This window comes from Tympanuchus pallidicinctus, unplaced genomic scaffold (assembly GCF_026119805.1).
Source record: "Tympanuchus pallidicinctus isolate F22 unplaced genomic scaffold, pur_lepc_1.0 scaffold22, whole genome shotgun sequence".
Taxonomy (NCBI): Eukaryota; Metazoa; Chordata; class Aves; order Galliformes; family Phasianidae; genus Tympanuchus; species Tympanuchus pallidicinctus.
In genome coordinates this window covers 23,157,033-23,174,218 of record NW_026294739.1, presented here as the reverse complement: position 1 = coordinate 23,174,218, position 17,186 = coordinate 23,157,033, and the positions used below count along the sequence as shown (strand labels likewise).

The window sequence follows — 17,186 nt, the reverse complement described above, 5'->3', positions numbered from 1 at the left end:
GTTGTGGTAGATGCTTTCTACTTTTCAAAAGAAAAAAAAAAAAAAAGCTAAAGATACAGAGAACAAACTTCGTTTATTCTGTGGCAGTAAAGCCTGACTGTTTTGCTTTACCTGACTGTCTGATCCATTACTGCAGTTGTCTGAGGTGAGGGATGAAATAAGGCTAAAGCAAGAGCTGGCTGCTGCTGCAGCAAAGTGAGACCCCTGCAGTGGTATTTAGAATACATAGGGGCAGAGCTCTTAGGTACACTCACTGTATCTTACCTTCACAGGGTCAGGCTTGTGCTCACCTAACTTTTGTCTCAAGACGTGTTTTTCTGTTGTGAAAATAATTATTTAATGAGCTACCCATTACATCTTTTAAGTTCACTTTCTTGAACAACATCACTGGATAAAACTATAATTCAATAACTGATAGTTAACATGATAACCAAATTCCAATTGTCCATGCAGTGGTTGTGGTTACTAAGATGTTAGTCTAAAACAACTTATTTATTTTTTCAAACACTGAATTACTTAAAAACTGAGAACAAAAGTCCTCACAAAGTATGTTTCATTTGGCTTTCCCAGCAGTTAAATAACATGCATTAGGCATCGCCTAACACATGGCTACCTTGCAAGTTGTGATTTTTATTTAAGGAAAACTACAAGCTATTATACTCATCCAGTTGCCTCAGTCTGTGGTCTCTGTAGCTGTAGCCCAGCACCTGCAATCTTCTTAAACACATGGAAAGGAGTATTTCTCAAGCAATTCTTTGCTGAAAGTAGATCTTGGAGAATCACTGCAGTAAATGGTTTTCTTCACTCTCGCACACCTGGTGTACCTTTGCACTTGGATCGATTAAATAATCTTGGGAACAAAGACCATTTGTCTGTAAAGGGAAAAACATTTTTTTTTTCCAATCCTGTCAAAAGAAGAATGTAGGCCTATAGGCAGCATAGTTTAAGATGAGGGCAATGATCTCTGTACCTTTTACACATTATGAATTTGATTTAAAAACAATTAAAATACACTGAAGGGTATAAAATACATAAATTATAAGAGCTGATTATGAAAAATGCTACGTGCTGCATTTTCAGGTACAAGTCTTTTTTTTCTACACATGCTCCATTGGTTTATTATATGCAGAAATTTGTCACGGTGTATCATGTAAATCAGCTCTATAACAAGATAGTGTTTAACAATCTAATCTGCATTTGTTAGTGTACTTATGTACATCATACAGTTGTGTGTATATACAGACATGGACATACATTCTGGAATACTACTCTGTCAATTAAGATAATACATGCCTATTATTTTTAGTACATGAAAGTTGCCTTTAAAGTTGTATTAGCTTTGTAGAAGAAAGAAATTTCAAAATTCTTCAGGATTCAGGTTCTTTTCGCAGGCAAGATTGCTAAAGTAATAGTAATAGTTAAGTAGTGTTTGTAAGGCTAAAACACACCTTTTAAAAAGAAACTGTTACTTTAATTTTCAGTACTTAGAATGGCAACTTCAGCTTTTTTCACCAATTGGTTCTTTTTGTTTTAAATGAAATGTGAGAGGGAGGCTGATTTCATTAGCACTTCTGGGGCACAGAAGCACTGTGTCTCCTGATGCGTTCTTTCTTAAATAAAAAGCTGCCATTTCATTGATGAGGAGCTGAAGAAATAGTTAACATCCACTCCTTCAGATTCTTTCTTTATTCTGAGCAGTAGCACTTCAGTGAGCGTGATCAGATCAGAACATGTCCTTGAGCTCTGTACTGCATCTTTAAGAATAATGAACATTACTGGGGTAGGTAAGCTCTTACCTTCCTTTGGGAGCACTGTATAAGTTGCTTCCATGCCTGCATGGATGTGGTCAGTAACGTGACAGTGCAGTAACCACGTTCCAGGGTTCTGTGGGGTCATTTCCACTGTTTGAAATGTTCCTGGGAACAAATCGAAGACATCTGCCCGGTAAACTCCTGTTTGCTTCAGGATGAGAAGAAACCATCATTGAACAGCGTGGCAGAACCAGACAGCAGTCCCATGAACTGTTTTTCAGTCATGCTCACACCAAGTCTTTTAATCATACCCTGTCTGAAATGACTGTATGCCATTTTTTTCTTTCTTTTTTCTTTATTTGCTTTACCTCACATTCTTAGCAAAAGTGAACGGAAAGGAACTGTTACCTTATAGTCAAAGCTGTGGCCATGGAAATGTGCTGTGTGAATATCTATTTCGTTGCCCATTGCCATCAAATACCAGCTTACTTCATCTCCAACATGCATAGTCAGACCATGTAAATTTCCAAACACTTTTCCATTAATGGCTAAAAGGAGGGAAAGAGAAAACAAGATTTTGTTTCTTTTTGCTGTCAAGGCTTTAAAAGAGAATTAAAAGCTACAGTTAGGCAAAAAGGAACCGCTTTGAGTGGTATAAAAAATAATTTTAAAAGATATTAATGCATCGTTATCAAAAAGAAAGGACAGCATATTATGAAATGAGTCTGATTATGTCTTCCAGAGTTAACTGGAAAGCAAGAAGCAGTTAAAATGGAAGCGTGCTACCGTGCACCACTACTGAAGTTTCTAAAAGTCTGCATTTCCTGTGGTGCATTGTAAAGGATAAGCTTTATGAGGACATGCTTTCAGGATACACATTACATTACCAACCTATTCAGATTAGTTACCTGCTAACGTCAACATTTCCAATTTACATTTTAATCTTTTCATCCTCAAAAATGTCAACATGGAACTATTGATTTTCATATGTTAAAATATGTAATTCAGTGGCAGGAGCAGTAAAACAGTGTAAAGCAGTGAGTGAAATTTTTCTGGCTTTCTACCCTATAACTGGAAAATCAGGGAGGAGGAAAGAGTCCAATTTATATACAGTAATTTCAGATACATGATTTTATAACGTCTCTAACGTTACACCAACTAAGTTAGGAAACATACCATGCATTTTGTTACTTTCAAGGAATTCCTCATTTTCTTTGTTAACAAGGTGTGGGTTGGCAGAATAGGTTGCAATGTTTTCATCCAAATACCATGACTCATTTTCATCAAAAATCATAAACAGAAGAGCAAAATGAACTTTCTTTCTAGAATGAGACGATGGTAAATAATGTTTAGGACACACAACAAGTGTGCCTATTAATCCACTGTAAGTGTCCTGAAATTACAAATAAAAAATAATTATTAGTGGTGACTAATGCTAGAAGTGTATATAAATGGCAGGAGAACCAGGGAACAAGAACACCAGAGTGTGTGACTTTCAAATTCTGCTCTGACTTCACTGCATTATTTAAGAGATCTTTAAATTCAAAGGTAGTGGGGGAATGACCTGACTGATAAAGCAGGAGTTTCAAACCTCTTTCCTTTTTGCTGTAAGTTTATCTGTGCTGAAGTCATGAACAAAACTCTTCAGACTGATGCTGGCAGTATACCTTAATGATGTCCACTGTTGAATGGTATGCCCATGCAGTACAGTGTGGATCACCTCTCTCAGAACTAGATCTTGCTGATATTTTCCAGGTGTACATTTTAGTTTCACCTAAATTAAACAAACATTGATGAAAGCTAGAAGCTTGCAGATGAGCACACAGAAAGAAGTCCTGAAACAAAGTGTTATCTCCATTTACAGCTTATATTGGTCTTGATCTTCTTCTTCCCAAGTTGTTATTTCCCTTCTGCATAATCCCGATACTTCTTGCCAATGTTCTATGGGTTGCCCTATTTAGAATCACAGAATGGCTTGGGTTGGAGGGAGCCCCAAGGATCATGTTCCACCCCTGTGCTACAGGCATGGCCACCAACCTCCAGATCTGGTACTAACCCAGGTTGCCCAGGGCTCTCTCCAACCTAGTCTTCAAAACCTCCAGGGATGGGGCATCCACAGCCTCTCTGGGCAGCTGTTCCAGCACCTCACCACTTTGTGAAGAACTGCCCTCTGACATCCAATCTAAAACTTCCCTCCTTGAGCTTAAAACCATTCACCCTTGTCCTATCATTCTCTACCCAAGTAATAAGTTGATTCCCCTGCTTTTTATAATCCTCTTTTAAGTACTGGAAGACTGCAGTGAGGTCACCCTGCAGCCTCCTCTTCTCCTGGCTGAATAAGCCTAGCTGCCTCAGTCAGTCTTCACAGAGGAATTGCTCCAGCTCTCTGAGCATTTCTGTGGCTCTTCCCTGGATCCTCTCCAGCAACTCCACATCTTTCCTGTGTTGGGGGCCCCAGACCTGAACACAGTAGGCCAGATGGGGTCTCACGAGGGTAAAGAGGGACAATCATCTCCCTGACCCTGCTGGCCTACTGATGGAGCTCCTCTACTGCCCCCCGGCTCATGTGATGGAGCCTAGGATACCATTAGCAATGACAGGTTTTACCATATTTAATAGAAATACACAGAATAAGTTTTAAAATAATAGCTAGTATAAGCTATGCTTTCCTTCTGTCACTAAATCTACTTTCTTTCACAAAAGACATGGCCAAGTTGTGTCAAAGAAATTACTGATATGTCAAGGACTCGACATATAGCAGTAGCTACGAGGGGCATTTTAATTGTACAAATAACTCAGCCATAATCAGCATCAAAATTGTAAGAACCTGAGGTTAAAAACAACAAACTAACAAATGTCAAGTCTTTTCTGCTGCCCTAAAAGCAAAGCTTTGCTAAACCTTACTAGAAGGCTTGATGTAGAAATAACATAAGGATGCTTTGATACCTGGGTTGGTTATAGCAACAACAGAACTGTCTGTTTTCACTCCATGGGCATGTATAGAATAAGGTCTTGATGCCAGGTTCTTAAAAACTATGTTAATTTTATCTCCAACACTTGACATAATCAGTGGCCCTGTTCAATTGAAAAGATAGATTAAGGTGATTTTGTAAATAATCAGAGCAGAGAGACAGAGCTTACTGGGCTGAAACACACAACAACATTAGGATATAAGTCATATTTCAGCAAAAAACTAGACATGGATAACATGCATTCACAATGATAAGCCAACTTGAGCAGTTCAAGTCAAGCAACTAAACAAGGATGTAAATTTCAGCACCTTTGCAAATACTGTAATCAGGCAGCGAACCCATAGGCTGCTCATTGATTCCTCCCCCCCCCCCACCCCCCCCGTGAAGAAAGCAATGAAATCTGGTAACGAAAGCACTGTAAGATGCAATTCCCCATAGGTTTGGGTGCTCTGTGTGGCTAGAACTATACTCAGTATTGTTCAAATTGAATTACCTTGAATTTGAAGGTGCTGCTCTTCCTCTGCTCTGCTTTTTGGAGTACTGAATGTCTGATCTGTGTACTCACGATATACCACCTTTTTGTATTTCGAGCCAATGAATGCGTCGTCTTTATTTAAAAATGGATTGCCAGGGCTGAAAAACAAACAAACCCCAGTTAATAGAAGTAAATAGAATATGAGAATATAGCTGACATTTCTTTATATATTTTACGCCACCTTTTGCAGGTATTAAACTAGCCATCAAAGAAAATTCTAACTCAGTGGAATGGTAACCTCATGTGTATCTTCATGAAAACATTCTTGTTAAGCTGGCAAGTCCCATAAGGCATAAGAGGAAAAAAAGCCCAAAGCACTATGAACAGACAGACTATAGAATTTAAGAGAATGCTGAGTGGTTTAGCTGAGAGAGAATTCAAATGGCAAGAAGTCATCTAACAATTTGCATACCAAAAAATAAAAGCCCTTAGTAACTTCTATAGTTTTGGAATGTAGCTTAAATCTCATAAAGTTTACATGACTCGCTGAGTTGAAAAACGAGGCACTGCTTCCCTGCTGATACCATTGGGGCTGGAGACAGGTAAAAAAAAAACAAACCTAACTCCAAAACAAGCTTCTTAACAGCACAGTCCATATTACTTGTGCTTAGAGCTTTGAGGGAACTTGCCATGGCGTACAGGGCAAGGGTATGTGCTGTCAGGCTGAAAAGAAAGTACATAAAGCATTAAAATAAAACAATAGCAGTAACTGCAGGCAGTTACTATCTACTTCTCAAATTAAGCTTATAGGCTGAAGAGGCACACAGAAATTCAGCAGTTCATTATTTATTCTCTTCTGATAACTGGCTTGAATTATTTGATACCATCAGTTCACTCAGATTCAAATACTGGGAACAAAACAAGGTGATGAGCTTCACAATGAATGGATTCAATCACCGACTTAATGTCTTGTGTAAACTAAATACATGAGAGGAGTAAAAAGGAACCTTACTCACACACAAATGTTAAATTTTGTAAGTAATCAAATATCAGGACAAAATAGTCCTATCTACAACTTGTTGGATATCTTATGCATTCCACATCAAGGACAATACCAAAAGCAGCAAATAATAAATGCACGTGCAGTACCCAGGATCCAATTGAATCTGCAGCTGGACCATTCCATCAGCAATGCCCAGGCAGTTCTTGAGCAGCGACTGCCCCCACCCTGCCCAGCTCCCCTCAGTTTTACGTTTTTTTCACACGATGCCATTGGGTACGGGATATCTCTGATCAAATTTGACAGGTCCCCTCCCAGTTCCTCACGTCTCTGGCAGGACATGAGAGGCTGAAAACCTGAGCTATCCTTGTGTGCAAACAGCATTGCTCAGCAACAACTAAAATATCAGTGATTTTTGTCACAAATCCAAAACACATCGTATCGGACACCATGAAGAAAATTCACTCTATTGCAACTAAAAATAGGACACATGGCGACATAACTGGAGAAGGACCATAAATGCATTTGTATGCTTACGGCTCACTTGAAAAGAAAATGCCAGGATTGCAAAGAGGAAATGGTATAGAGGAGAACTTGTTCCTTTGCATTCTGCGCATTCTTTCCCTCCCTTGTACAGAGTTTTAACAAACCTTTCCTTGTGATATTGATGCCGCTCAAACTCCCATGTCCTGTTAGGGGAATAGTCCCATTCCACTTCCACGGCAGCAACATAATGTGTCTTCTCGTGCACATATAGGGATGGATCCACATTCCACCAATGACATGGTTTCACTTTGTATTTCTGCTTCATGCCCCCTCTGTAGTGATCCGTTGTCAGGCACGATACTTCAAAAATTCCTAGAGGTTGTACTGGAAGTTAACACTTCACGACAAAAAATCTTTTTGTTGCTCTTAAAACTGTATTATCTCACAGGTGTAGAAGCTAAGGTAATCAAAGCTTTAGCATGAAGAGCTTGCATGCTGTTTGCTACTCTTCACACACAAGCTGTACACAGTTTTAGCATCCCCACGGATCAAAAAATCTGCTATGTACAGTTGCTACCTAAGCATAACATGCACACAGGTAAGCAGTTTCTAAACAAGAAACAGTATATTTCAAGCCTTCAGATATCTCGTATATCAGTCCTGAACCAGAAAGGAAGAAAGAAAAGACTACATTTTTTACTCCTTTCAGTTATTTTCTTCAAAATTAAAAATATCTCCACACCATTTCTTTCAGAAATTACTTCAATGTACTCATGGTCAAACCTGTGGTTTTTAGCCACTGTCACACAAAAAAAGATGAAATAAAAGCCTGCTCTTAATTGTTTTAAGGGTACAATTCTACAGTGTTTGGCACATGAAGACAACACAGCACACTGGAACTAGTAGAGTGACTACTCCCAAAAATCTGGTGAGGTTCAGAAGGAAAGCAGGATCCTGCCTGTTTAGTGGCAGAGCTACACAAGAACATCAAAGGGCTTCAGTTGTGGCAAGAGAGCCTTTTCCAGGCAAAGGCCAATAGCAGTTTTTATGCCAGTCAGAGGAAGCGCTACAGTGAATTTCTATAGCTGTGTAATACCGCTCTGTCTGGGATATAGGCTGAAAACAAACAAAAAAGTAACCAAACCACCACCACCAAACGGGACACTTACCTTCAGAATCAGGCTTCATAATGGCCGTAACAAATGTGTGTGGAAATAGATTTGTTGTATCCTTTCTTGTTCCTTTTGTTATGAATGTGTTTTGTGAAAAGTATATCCCATGAACATCGACTTCTGACCCCAAGCCCATCAAATGCCAGGAAATCACATCACCTTTACACATCTCGAGACCAGGTTGGTTTCCATACATGTAACCATTAATGGCTGTAGAAGATTTGAAGAAGTAAACCCAATGTTGATTAACACAACTTAATTCTGCAATACAAATTAAATTACATTTAAATATAATATTTAAAAATAAGTATCACTTTAAATCTAATGTGGTGTCTTACAGTGACAAGGATATTGATACTAAAATACTTTATCACACCAGCAAAACTAGAGGATCAGTTCAAGCAAAAACAACTTTTTAAACCTGGTACTTAAAAACAATTTCAAACTGTTCTCACTTTTGGTGTCTAAAGCACAGGGACCTGACCACCTGCAGTCTTCACTGCCTTATACGGCAATGGCTCTATATTCACACAGCAGAGATGATCCCAAACGTTGCTAGTTTAAGTTAATAATTCTTACTCCTACGTAGACCTTCCAAAGGCTGAGCCTTTGCCAGATGCCACTCGAATGCTTACTATCTGTAAGCTCTGTAAATAGGAGAAATGCCACTTTCACTGTACGGCATCCACAGTGCTGGTAAAGAAATCCAGCTATGGACAAAAAAGTACTCTTTTCAGCAACATCTTCTGTAGGGTAGAGGTCAGTTCCTCTCGTTACCTGGCTGCATTCATAATGGTCACACGTGGGCTGCAGACCCTGTTCCTTTGTGTCTTTTGAAAGAGGTACGTAACAGTGCCAAATAGCCCACTGCTGACACTGCACTGCCGTCCGTACATTTGAACTGACAACCACACTGACTTGAAATTGAATTGCTTTCAAATACGGTCTGTTCCAATTGAAAGGAAATTAGCATCTCTGTTACACAGTTTCCCAGTCTCCACTGTGAGCTCACAAAAATAAAAAAAACAGCAGAAAGCAAGCATTTGACTAGCAAAATATAAAAACCAATTTTCTTACAGTGCATTTTGTTAGATTCTTGGAAGTCCTCGTTATCTTTGTCAATTTCATTAGGATTTAATGTAAACATCAAAATATTGTCATCCAAGTACCAGCTCAGATTCTCATCAAATACTGTGGCAAGTAGGAAAAACTCCCTGGTCACACTTCTCTGTTGAGAAAAAAATAGCACAAAGAAAAATAAAATTTGGTGAAGAGATCATGCCAGGAAAAAAATCCACAGTAAAAATCATAGAATGCGTATATTAATTTGAGTATAATTCTCAAACTAGTGTAGATGCACGCATTGAAACTTCATTCAGATGACCCTAGAGCTGTCTACCTGCTGTCTGAGGTGCGCAGGTATCTGCTGCCGATGGCCCTTCCACCAGCAGGAGCCACCTCCAGAAACAGATCCACAAACTGATCTTTAAAGTTTCCACAATTTTCTAGTTCTCATCCTACGTAAAACTTGAAGGCTAATGATTGTGACATTGATTTCATAACGCAGTGTCTGCCTATGTGGAACCAGGCTGATTTTGCTTTTTTTTTTTTAAAAAAAAAAAAAAAAAACAACAACTTTTTTTCCCCATTTTTTATACCCCTCTCAGTGCATGGGCTGGATGGTGATGTGCAGAGCCCAGTTCAGGAAAAGAAAGCAGATTCAGTTACAGTGAGGCAAATGCTTCCATGTTTTTCCTCTTTGACTGACCTGTTTTGCAGAAGGGAGTAGAGCTCCTTTCCTGCACACCACAAGAGGACCCACAAGGCCCGAACTGGTGTCTCTGACTGAATCCACAGCTGAGTAATAAAACCAAGTTAAGCAGTCTGGATCTTGGTCTGTGGGGCCCACATCTTCTGGCACATTCCACTCGTACGTAAACGTAGCACCAGGACTGACATGGGAGGCTGGAGATTCAGCATCTGTTACAGAAACCAAAATTAGGAATTAAGCCTAATGAAACCTGTTTATTTTTTTTTACCTTTATCACATTACTGTATGCAACAGCTTGTTCTCTGCTGCTTGCAAGGCCTCTCTCACAGGCGCACCTCTGGAGGCAGTTCCGTACAGCGCTCCCTCCTTGCTCTTGTGGTAACTCACACCATGGGGCTGGATGCTGAACGGGCGGCTGGCATTATTTCGGAATGTCACCCTGATGCTCTCGCCCACTTCCGCCTTGATAACAGGTCCTGGAAAAGGTCACAAAATCTGATTTTGGGTCAAATGATGCAGCAATCACCACGAGCTCGTAACGCTGCCTGCTTTTCCTGTTGTAGGTTAGCTGCCCCTGAGCTTGTCTGGCCGCAGACAAGGTCCCTGCTGCATGGCCCAAGTCCATGGCATCCCGGCTGCGACTGGACTGTTCACCTCCCACGAAGGCCCTGTGTAAACAGGACAGTTCCTCCCTTTGGAAAGGGACCTGCAGACATTAGTACCAATCTCAAACTTACTCCCAAACCCTGTCAGAAGCAGCCAGCTTATCAACAGGCGTAGAATTGCCTAGTCTGGCTTTGTAATTCAGCTTGCCCTTTGAAGACTGTGGCATACTCCCTCAGGCAAGTTGGGGATGATCACAGCGTTCCCTTTAAGAACTTTGCATACATCCCGAGGTGGCTTTTGGAGCAAGCTGCAGGCATCGGGGTCTGAAGGAGGAAGGGAGCACCAAGGAGCGAGAAGGTGAAAGGGCACTATTGGCCAGGCAGTAGAAGTCATACTTTCCTCTGATAAATCTTTATTATAAAATCTTTCTAAATATCTTACCTAAGAGACCAAGATGTTCTTCCTCCAGGAGCCTTTTTTTATGTGCCGTGAAAGTACCATCTGTGTATTCCCTGTAAATGGCTTTTTTGTAAGAGCCACCAATTCTTGTCTCACTTCGTTCAAAAAATACAGAAGATTCACTGTGTGCAGGACATTGAAATAGATGCAAAAAAATTCAAGTCACGACACTGCAATTCCTCTTCAGCCCAGTGACGCTGCTAACACTTCAGCAAAATTTATCTTAAGATCACAGGAGAATGAACTGAACTGATGTGTTTTGATATTTATCTTAGCATTAATATTTAAGCAGAGCTGGGGACAATGAAATTCTACTTAAAAGCAAATTCTACCATAAGGCTTACCCCCTATTCAGCATGCTCATATCAAATCTCCTTGAAAGTGAAACAACTTGAAGGCATTTACCTGTCAGCAATTAATTCTTGTCCTGTAAAATGATTAAAGGCAGATGGGCCATAATTCCAGATAATCTCTTCAGCAGCAATGAAGTATTGTCTTATCTTTGTAGTCTCATTGTGATTTATTGTGGATTTTCTGCAACTTTCTACTTTAAAAAGGGCCTGCATACCACCTGGAAAAAAAGATGTAAGAAAATTGAAGAAACTGCAATTTATTTTTTTCCCCCTATGATTCTAATAGCTCTTTGTCTTATCTGGAGAATTCCTGCTAAACCAGGTACTAAAAGACAGACCAGGTTTTCCTCTAAATCTAATCAGTGGCTCACTTGTGAAACTCTTCGGTCTTCGTACCCTAGGAGACCGATCCAATAGTGAATCTCCTTGCTGAAGGTATGAACAGTTAAAAAAAAGTGCCCTTTTACAGCTAAATTGGGCCAGTTCGTAGGATTTTCATGTTGCCCATGAAGATTCATCCACATCAAGATACTGCAGGATGCTCTAGTTATCTAAAAACTTCTGTGCAGCTGAATTTGTAGGACAAACATGTTCCTCCCCATGTCAGAATTTTCAGATCCTAGAGCCTGATTTTGAGTTCTGTGTTCTTTCTGACAGATGACTTCTGTAACTTACATTATCCATATCCCTCTAAATGAAAGTGTGCGTTAGCTTCTACATATTTCACACGGTTAAAAGAGCATGGGAAATACACTAAGATACAAGGAAGACAAATGCAGATCATCTCTGATTATTAGCCAATGTTCTTTCCAGAACATGTCACTGTCAGGCAAGTTAACCTGTCTGTCCTGTGTCCTTGCCCAAACCAGCACTAACTTTTTTGTTGGCAAACAATGTTGTGATCAGTTACCGTCAGTAAGAGGTAAAAATCAAGATACTGTTTATCTGAAGTCCAATATCCAAAAATGCTGTCAATTGATAACAATTTCCATTAACAATAACAAAATTTTTGATTCTGTGGGTACGTTCCTAAGCCTATCTAATACACCTGTAGGCACTTCATTTGCTATATTGTTTGGTTGGGTTTTTTTTGGTTGGTTTGGGTTTTTGTTGTTGTTGTTTTTTGTTTTGTTTTTAACCTTGAGGAGAACAATGTCTGGGAAATAACCACATCAGGAGCAGCGTGAAAAAGACTCATTGAATTGGTAGCTCAAGCTGAAAAAAAAAAAATCCTGATGTCTGTGATTTTTTCCATACCTTCTATATGGTCATTCACTTGGCAGCTCAGCAGCCATTCCCCGGGATTCCTCGGAATCATGAGAGCATCAATAAACGTGGCTGGGAAGAGGTTAATGGTGTCAACTCGATGGTGTCTTTCTATCAAGGTCTGACCATGAAAGTAGGCTGAATGGATGTCAGCTTCATTACCCATACCAAAAAGATGCCATTTTACCTTATCTTCCACACACATTGTGAGATTTGGGAGGTATCCATACATGTACCCATTGATTGCTACAAAAAAACAAAAAAACCAAACAAACCAACCACATTATTACTGCTGCATTCACAGAGCTCAGGATCTTCACTTCAAAGGTGAGTGACATATAACCATTACTCTATTTTCCAGAATAAAGAGAGTCTCAGAACAAAACACTGGACCTTTGAACATTAACCAACATCAGACACAAACTTTATCTTCACATCTACCTGCAGTTCCTGCTGTGATTCTGGAAACCAAGAATGAGCCAAAAGTACTTTTTGTTGACACTAACAGTAAAATCACTTTTTCTAAACTGCAATATTATATAGTATAGTTTATGACTTAGAAGCAAAACTAAATTACAAAACTGTCTACGGTGTTGAGGAAATTTTATTGCCAAAAAAAAGTTTTGGTCCCTAGGAATCTTCTTTCTCAATTCCAGAGGGTTGATTGTACAATACTGGTCATAACTTTTTTTTTTTTTTTTTCCTTTTTTTAATTTTAAAAGGAGTTTAATTCTCCAAGAAAAAGTTCTGTTTTTAAAAAAAAAATCCTTAAAAGAGACAACCCATAAAACAACCAATACCTCTTTACATCAATGGCAAGTAACATTAACAGTAAGTTCTCTCACAGTGCATTTTATTGCTTTCCTGAAAGTCCTCATCATCTTTGTCAACTTTGGAAGGCTCAGAACAGTACGTCCTGATATTGTCCTCTAGATACCAGCTGAGATTTTCATCCATCACAGAGAACATAAGGATAAACTCAGCATCGACATATTGATTGTTGTCCTTATTCATTGCACCTGAAAAAGAAAGTAGCATATTCTCCAGCAACTGGCAATATCTGTTCAGTTTTAAGCACAGTATTGGTAAGAATGATGGCTGTTTACTTGACATTTTGTTGTTTATCTTGAGTGTAACTGTATGTATGAACTTACAGCCATATTGGGAAAACAAAGGTTGGATTTAACAGACGCTGTAAAATAACTTTGCTAAGAATAAATATTGTATGTGATGATAATGTAAAACATTTGTTCTACATATCAATGTCACACTTTTGCATTACTAGCATGAACACATTTCACTCATTTGCCTTGCACACAAAAATCAAATTAAATCCCATCCTATTATTGCATGGCAGATAACTGACAAGACAAAATCCACTATTTCAAAACGAACTCTTAATTTCCTCTTCCAGAAAATTAGTTCATTTATATTTATCAAGTGCCATTATCAATCAACTTGCATATGTAGTAGTTAATCCACATTTTACCTTTCCTGCAAATTATTAAAGGCCCAACAAGCCCTGAGGCAACATCTCTTGGAGCATCTATGTGAGAGTGGTAAACCCTGGTAATGCAGTCTGCATCTCCTTCAGCAGGACCTTGATCTTCTGTCACATCCCACGTATAAGTGTACTGGCCTCCAGGCTTCACAGCATCATCTCTTTTTTCAAAACCTTTGGTATTGTCTGGATAAAAAGCACCTGAGGAATGGCACACGGCCAACATTAACATAACACATTTCACAATACGGTGTCAGAACAGTGCTTTCAAGTTGACTACATGCTGCAATAACAGGGACTGAATACTTGAATAGAGGTAAAACAAATTTTAATTCAGATGGATAGAGCTTTCCCTTCTGCTAGAATTCCTTTACTCGACTTTGAGTTCTGCAGGTGCACTTTGACAAATAACTTTAAATTGAGTTCTTTGTTAAGAGGGCACAGTGTACTTCTGCTAAAGAGACAACAGCTAAAATATTTGTAAAACATTTGTTAAATATTGATCTTGGAATCTATTCTAAAACATTGCATTCCTCTCCAAGGAACACAGGTGTGCCTCAAATAAGAGCAACAGTGGTAAAATTGCAAACATTGTTCTATATATTACCATACAACATGCTGTTCTGCTCCAATAGTGCATCAATACCAAGTCACATATTTGATGTAATGAAAAGCCTTTAAAAATATTAGATGTTAAACTAATATTTCACAATTTTTTTTCCCACTGAAAAATTTTCAAAGACTACTTTTGACAGTATCTACTCAATAATTCACAGTTTTTAAGGCATCTTAATAAAACTTCCAGTGGCTATATTCCAGTGCAGTCTTTGTTGCAGATAATAGTATGGAAAACTACCCAGTGAGGTGCATCTGGCAGAGTGAATTGTCAGACCACAGCCTCAGGTTTAGATGTCATCATACGACATTCAGTAGTTTTCAAGGAGGAAACTGGAATCACAGTATTTCCTCAGGAGGGACACGCTGCTCTTTCTGACAGATGGCACATTCATGGGTTGCTGTATGCATAAAAGATGCTACAAAAACACTCCATAGATTGTCCAGAAGAGAGGGCGACTCTTCTGCCTGTCAATATGCAAGGACTCCACTAATTTCAGTGAAACTGCAGCAGTGTTTCACAGCTTGAAAGTCTCCCCTATTGCCAACAACTATTGTCTTCACTAATACCAGTAGCATTGCTGCAGTACATCTGAAAGCGTGATGGCTATTTCACGAATTTACCTAAGCTGAAGGCATTTGCCTGTTTTAAGGAACTTGTGTATCTTATATCTTGTGTATAATTCAGAATTCTTAATACCGTTAAGAGTTATAACTTATACAAACAGTATTTTCTTTACAACAGCATCATTGTTTTTTTCCTTCAGACATCCCTACATTACCCTTATTTCAGATGGAACGTTGATCTAAAATCGCCTTCTACACGAACCCCACTTTTGGCTCAGTATTTCACTCTTGAACAAATACCAGAAGTTCTTAATCAGCTCCTATTTTAAACGGAGTGTGTCTTGTTTCAGAAGATAATTCGCTTAGGCAGTTGTATCTTTGATGACAAAGCTTTTGTTAAATTCTGACACAGAATGGACTCAAGCTTACCTTCGTTTTCCTTTGTATATTTTACACCATGTGGATGCAGTGTGTAGTTTCTGGAAGCAAAGTTTTTCAAGTGAACAACAATGGAATCACCAACTTCTCCTTTAATGATAGGGCCTAAAAAACCCAGCCAGGAAGGTTTCTCCACTATCACATCATATAAAATATCAGTGTACTGAGTGTAGACAGCCTTCTTATAAATGCTTCCTATCCTTTGCGGTCCTCTTTTAAGGAAGACTTCAGCTTGCCTGTAAAGAAAATACACAACGTCAGATATTCACTTTATACTTGAACAGTGCTAATTAGCAGATCTCAAACAAAAGCCAAGCCTCCGTAGCACTGTGCACAATCTGCCTTTAGAAGCAAATACATTCACATTTCTGAAGAGTACAGGCACTCAGATAGAGACTAAATGCTACACACCAACTATGAATTTTTTCTACCTATTTTGTAGACTGAAGATAAGGATACTTGACACAATTTTCTGCTGCTTATAAGTCAAACAACAGGTCTTCCTGCTCAACATTTTTGTACATGCTTCAAGTTCTGCATAATCTTCCAAAGCCAGTTAAAACCAACAAGTATCATGTTATGTTGACTTCACAGTCAGCAAGGAGAAGACTCTTCTTACTAGTGATATACTTCTTCACTCTTCATTTAGTATAGTTCTACTTCATTTTAAAAGCACTGAAAAAAGTAGAAAGGATGACTATTTCTTTTTCCTGTCCAATACTTTCTTTGGTGCCTCTGATATCTGAGTTTTCTTTATTCATTATTTATGTCTTCAGGGTGTCACCTTTCTCCTCACCACAGTTATCCTCTATTTCTCATACTGCACAGAGCCCTTCTTGCATGAAACACTCCAGCTGCTGCATCTCCACACGAAAGAGACCACTGCCAACAACAAACATTTAAAAAGGAAAATTGTGCCCAACAGAAAAATCAGAACAGAAAAAACATGTTGAACTTCTGAGTTTAAAAATGTAAAAGCAGAAGCCTTCCCTTCATCACTGCCACTTGGCTAATTCAAAATGACAGTAGGCATTCACATGATCATTTCCCTACCTCTAGTTAATAAACGCTTCATTACGATAAAGTCACAAAAAGAACATTACATTGTACAACATTTTTCATCAGCAGAGAGTCGCAACTTCGTTCTTAAGCAAGTCAGGAAAAAGTAAATACTCCCTTATATGTCAGCCACCAGGTTCACTGACACTAGCACAATTCATTTCACCGACTTCACCAGGTCCTGGTCCTAGCATCTAAAGCAGACAATTAATTGCTATTAAATAAAACTCCATCAGTACGAACTATGAACTACAAACTACATTACTTACTCTTCTTCTGCAAAACGTTGTCCAGATATGATATCAGTACTACCAGGAGCATAGTCCCATGCTGTCTCTATAATCCCGATGTAATACTTCCTGGTCACTGCCCCACTTCGGCAACAGCAAAAAAGCAGCACAACGTTTAACAAGTACAGCTTCATTCTGCATTCACGAACCTCGTGGAAAGCGTGAAACAGAGAACGAGTACATGCAATTTCCCTTTATATGGTCTTTCCCACCCCCACCCTTACCCTCCTGATTTGCTTTGGCGAATATAATAAAACGTTGCACAATGTCTCTGTGCGTGAAGTGTAAACAAGAGATTCTGGTAACCTTGTTAGTTCTCGTAATCTTCAAAGGAATTTTTTCCATTTCTGCCAGCTACTAGAACTGTTATCAGTACTACTGGTACTAGGCTGTTATCAGATTGTA

The 17,186-nt window shown here is 39.0% G+C and overlaps 1 protein-coding gene across 5 annotated transcripts; it reads right to left on the bottom strand.

Annotated features, from left to right (window-relative positions):
- Positions 1–54: 54 nt before the first annotated feature.
- Positions 55–16,983, bottom strand: CP (ceruloplasmin). Of its 5 annotated transcripts, none has more exons than XR_008207657.1 (19): positions 16,761–16,982; positions 15,424–15,668; positions 13,801–14,013; positions 13,157–13,330; positions 12,303–12,557; positions 11,098–11,263; positions 10,675–10,814; positions 9,963–10,103; positions 9,625–9,836; positions 8,934–9,084; positions 7,854–8,066; positions 6,849–7,056; positions 5,217–5,356; positions 4,698–4,826; positions 3,419–3,525; positions 2,928–3,144; positions 2,160–2,299; positions 1,797–1,916; positions 55–905 (listed from the first exon to the last, which is right to left on the bottom strand). XR_008207657.1 is itself a non-coding variant. In XM_052686480.1 (19 exons), exons 1-19 carry the CDS (start codon positions 16,913–16,915, stop codon positions 802–804), a joined length of 3,273 nt encoding a protein of 1,090 aa, XP_052542440.1. In that variant the 5' UTR covers positions 16,916–16,982; the 3' UTR covers positions 55–801. The 5 variants fall into 5 exon arrangements, 3 of the variants coding, with proteins under 3 accessions (XP_052542440.1, XP_052542441.1, XP_052542439.1); XR_008207656.1 differs by having other exon boundaries at positions 55–872; XM_052686480.1 differs by having other exon boundaries at positions 1,797–1,959.
- Positions 16,984–17,186: the final 203 nt, after the last annotated feature.

Coding starts and splice junctions, on each gene's coding strand:
- CP (XM_052686479.1), bottom strand. CDS start 16,915: ATGAAGCTGTACTTGTTAAACGTTGTGCTGCTTTTTTGCTGTTGCCGA. Junction 5,357..6,848: donor CATCAATATCACAAGGAAAG/GTTTGTTAAAAC, acceptor TTTGTTTTTCAG/CCCTGGCAATCCATTTTTAA. Junction 4,827..5,216: donor GCAGCACCTTCAAATTCAAG/GTAATTCAATTT, acceptor TCAATTGAACAG/GGCCACTGATTATGTCAAGT.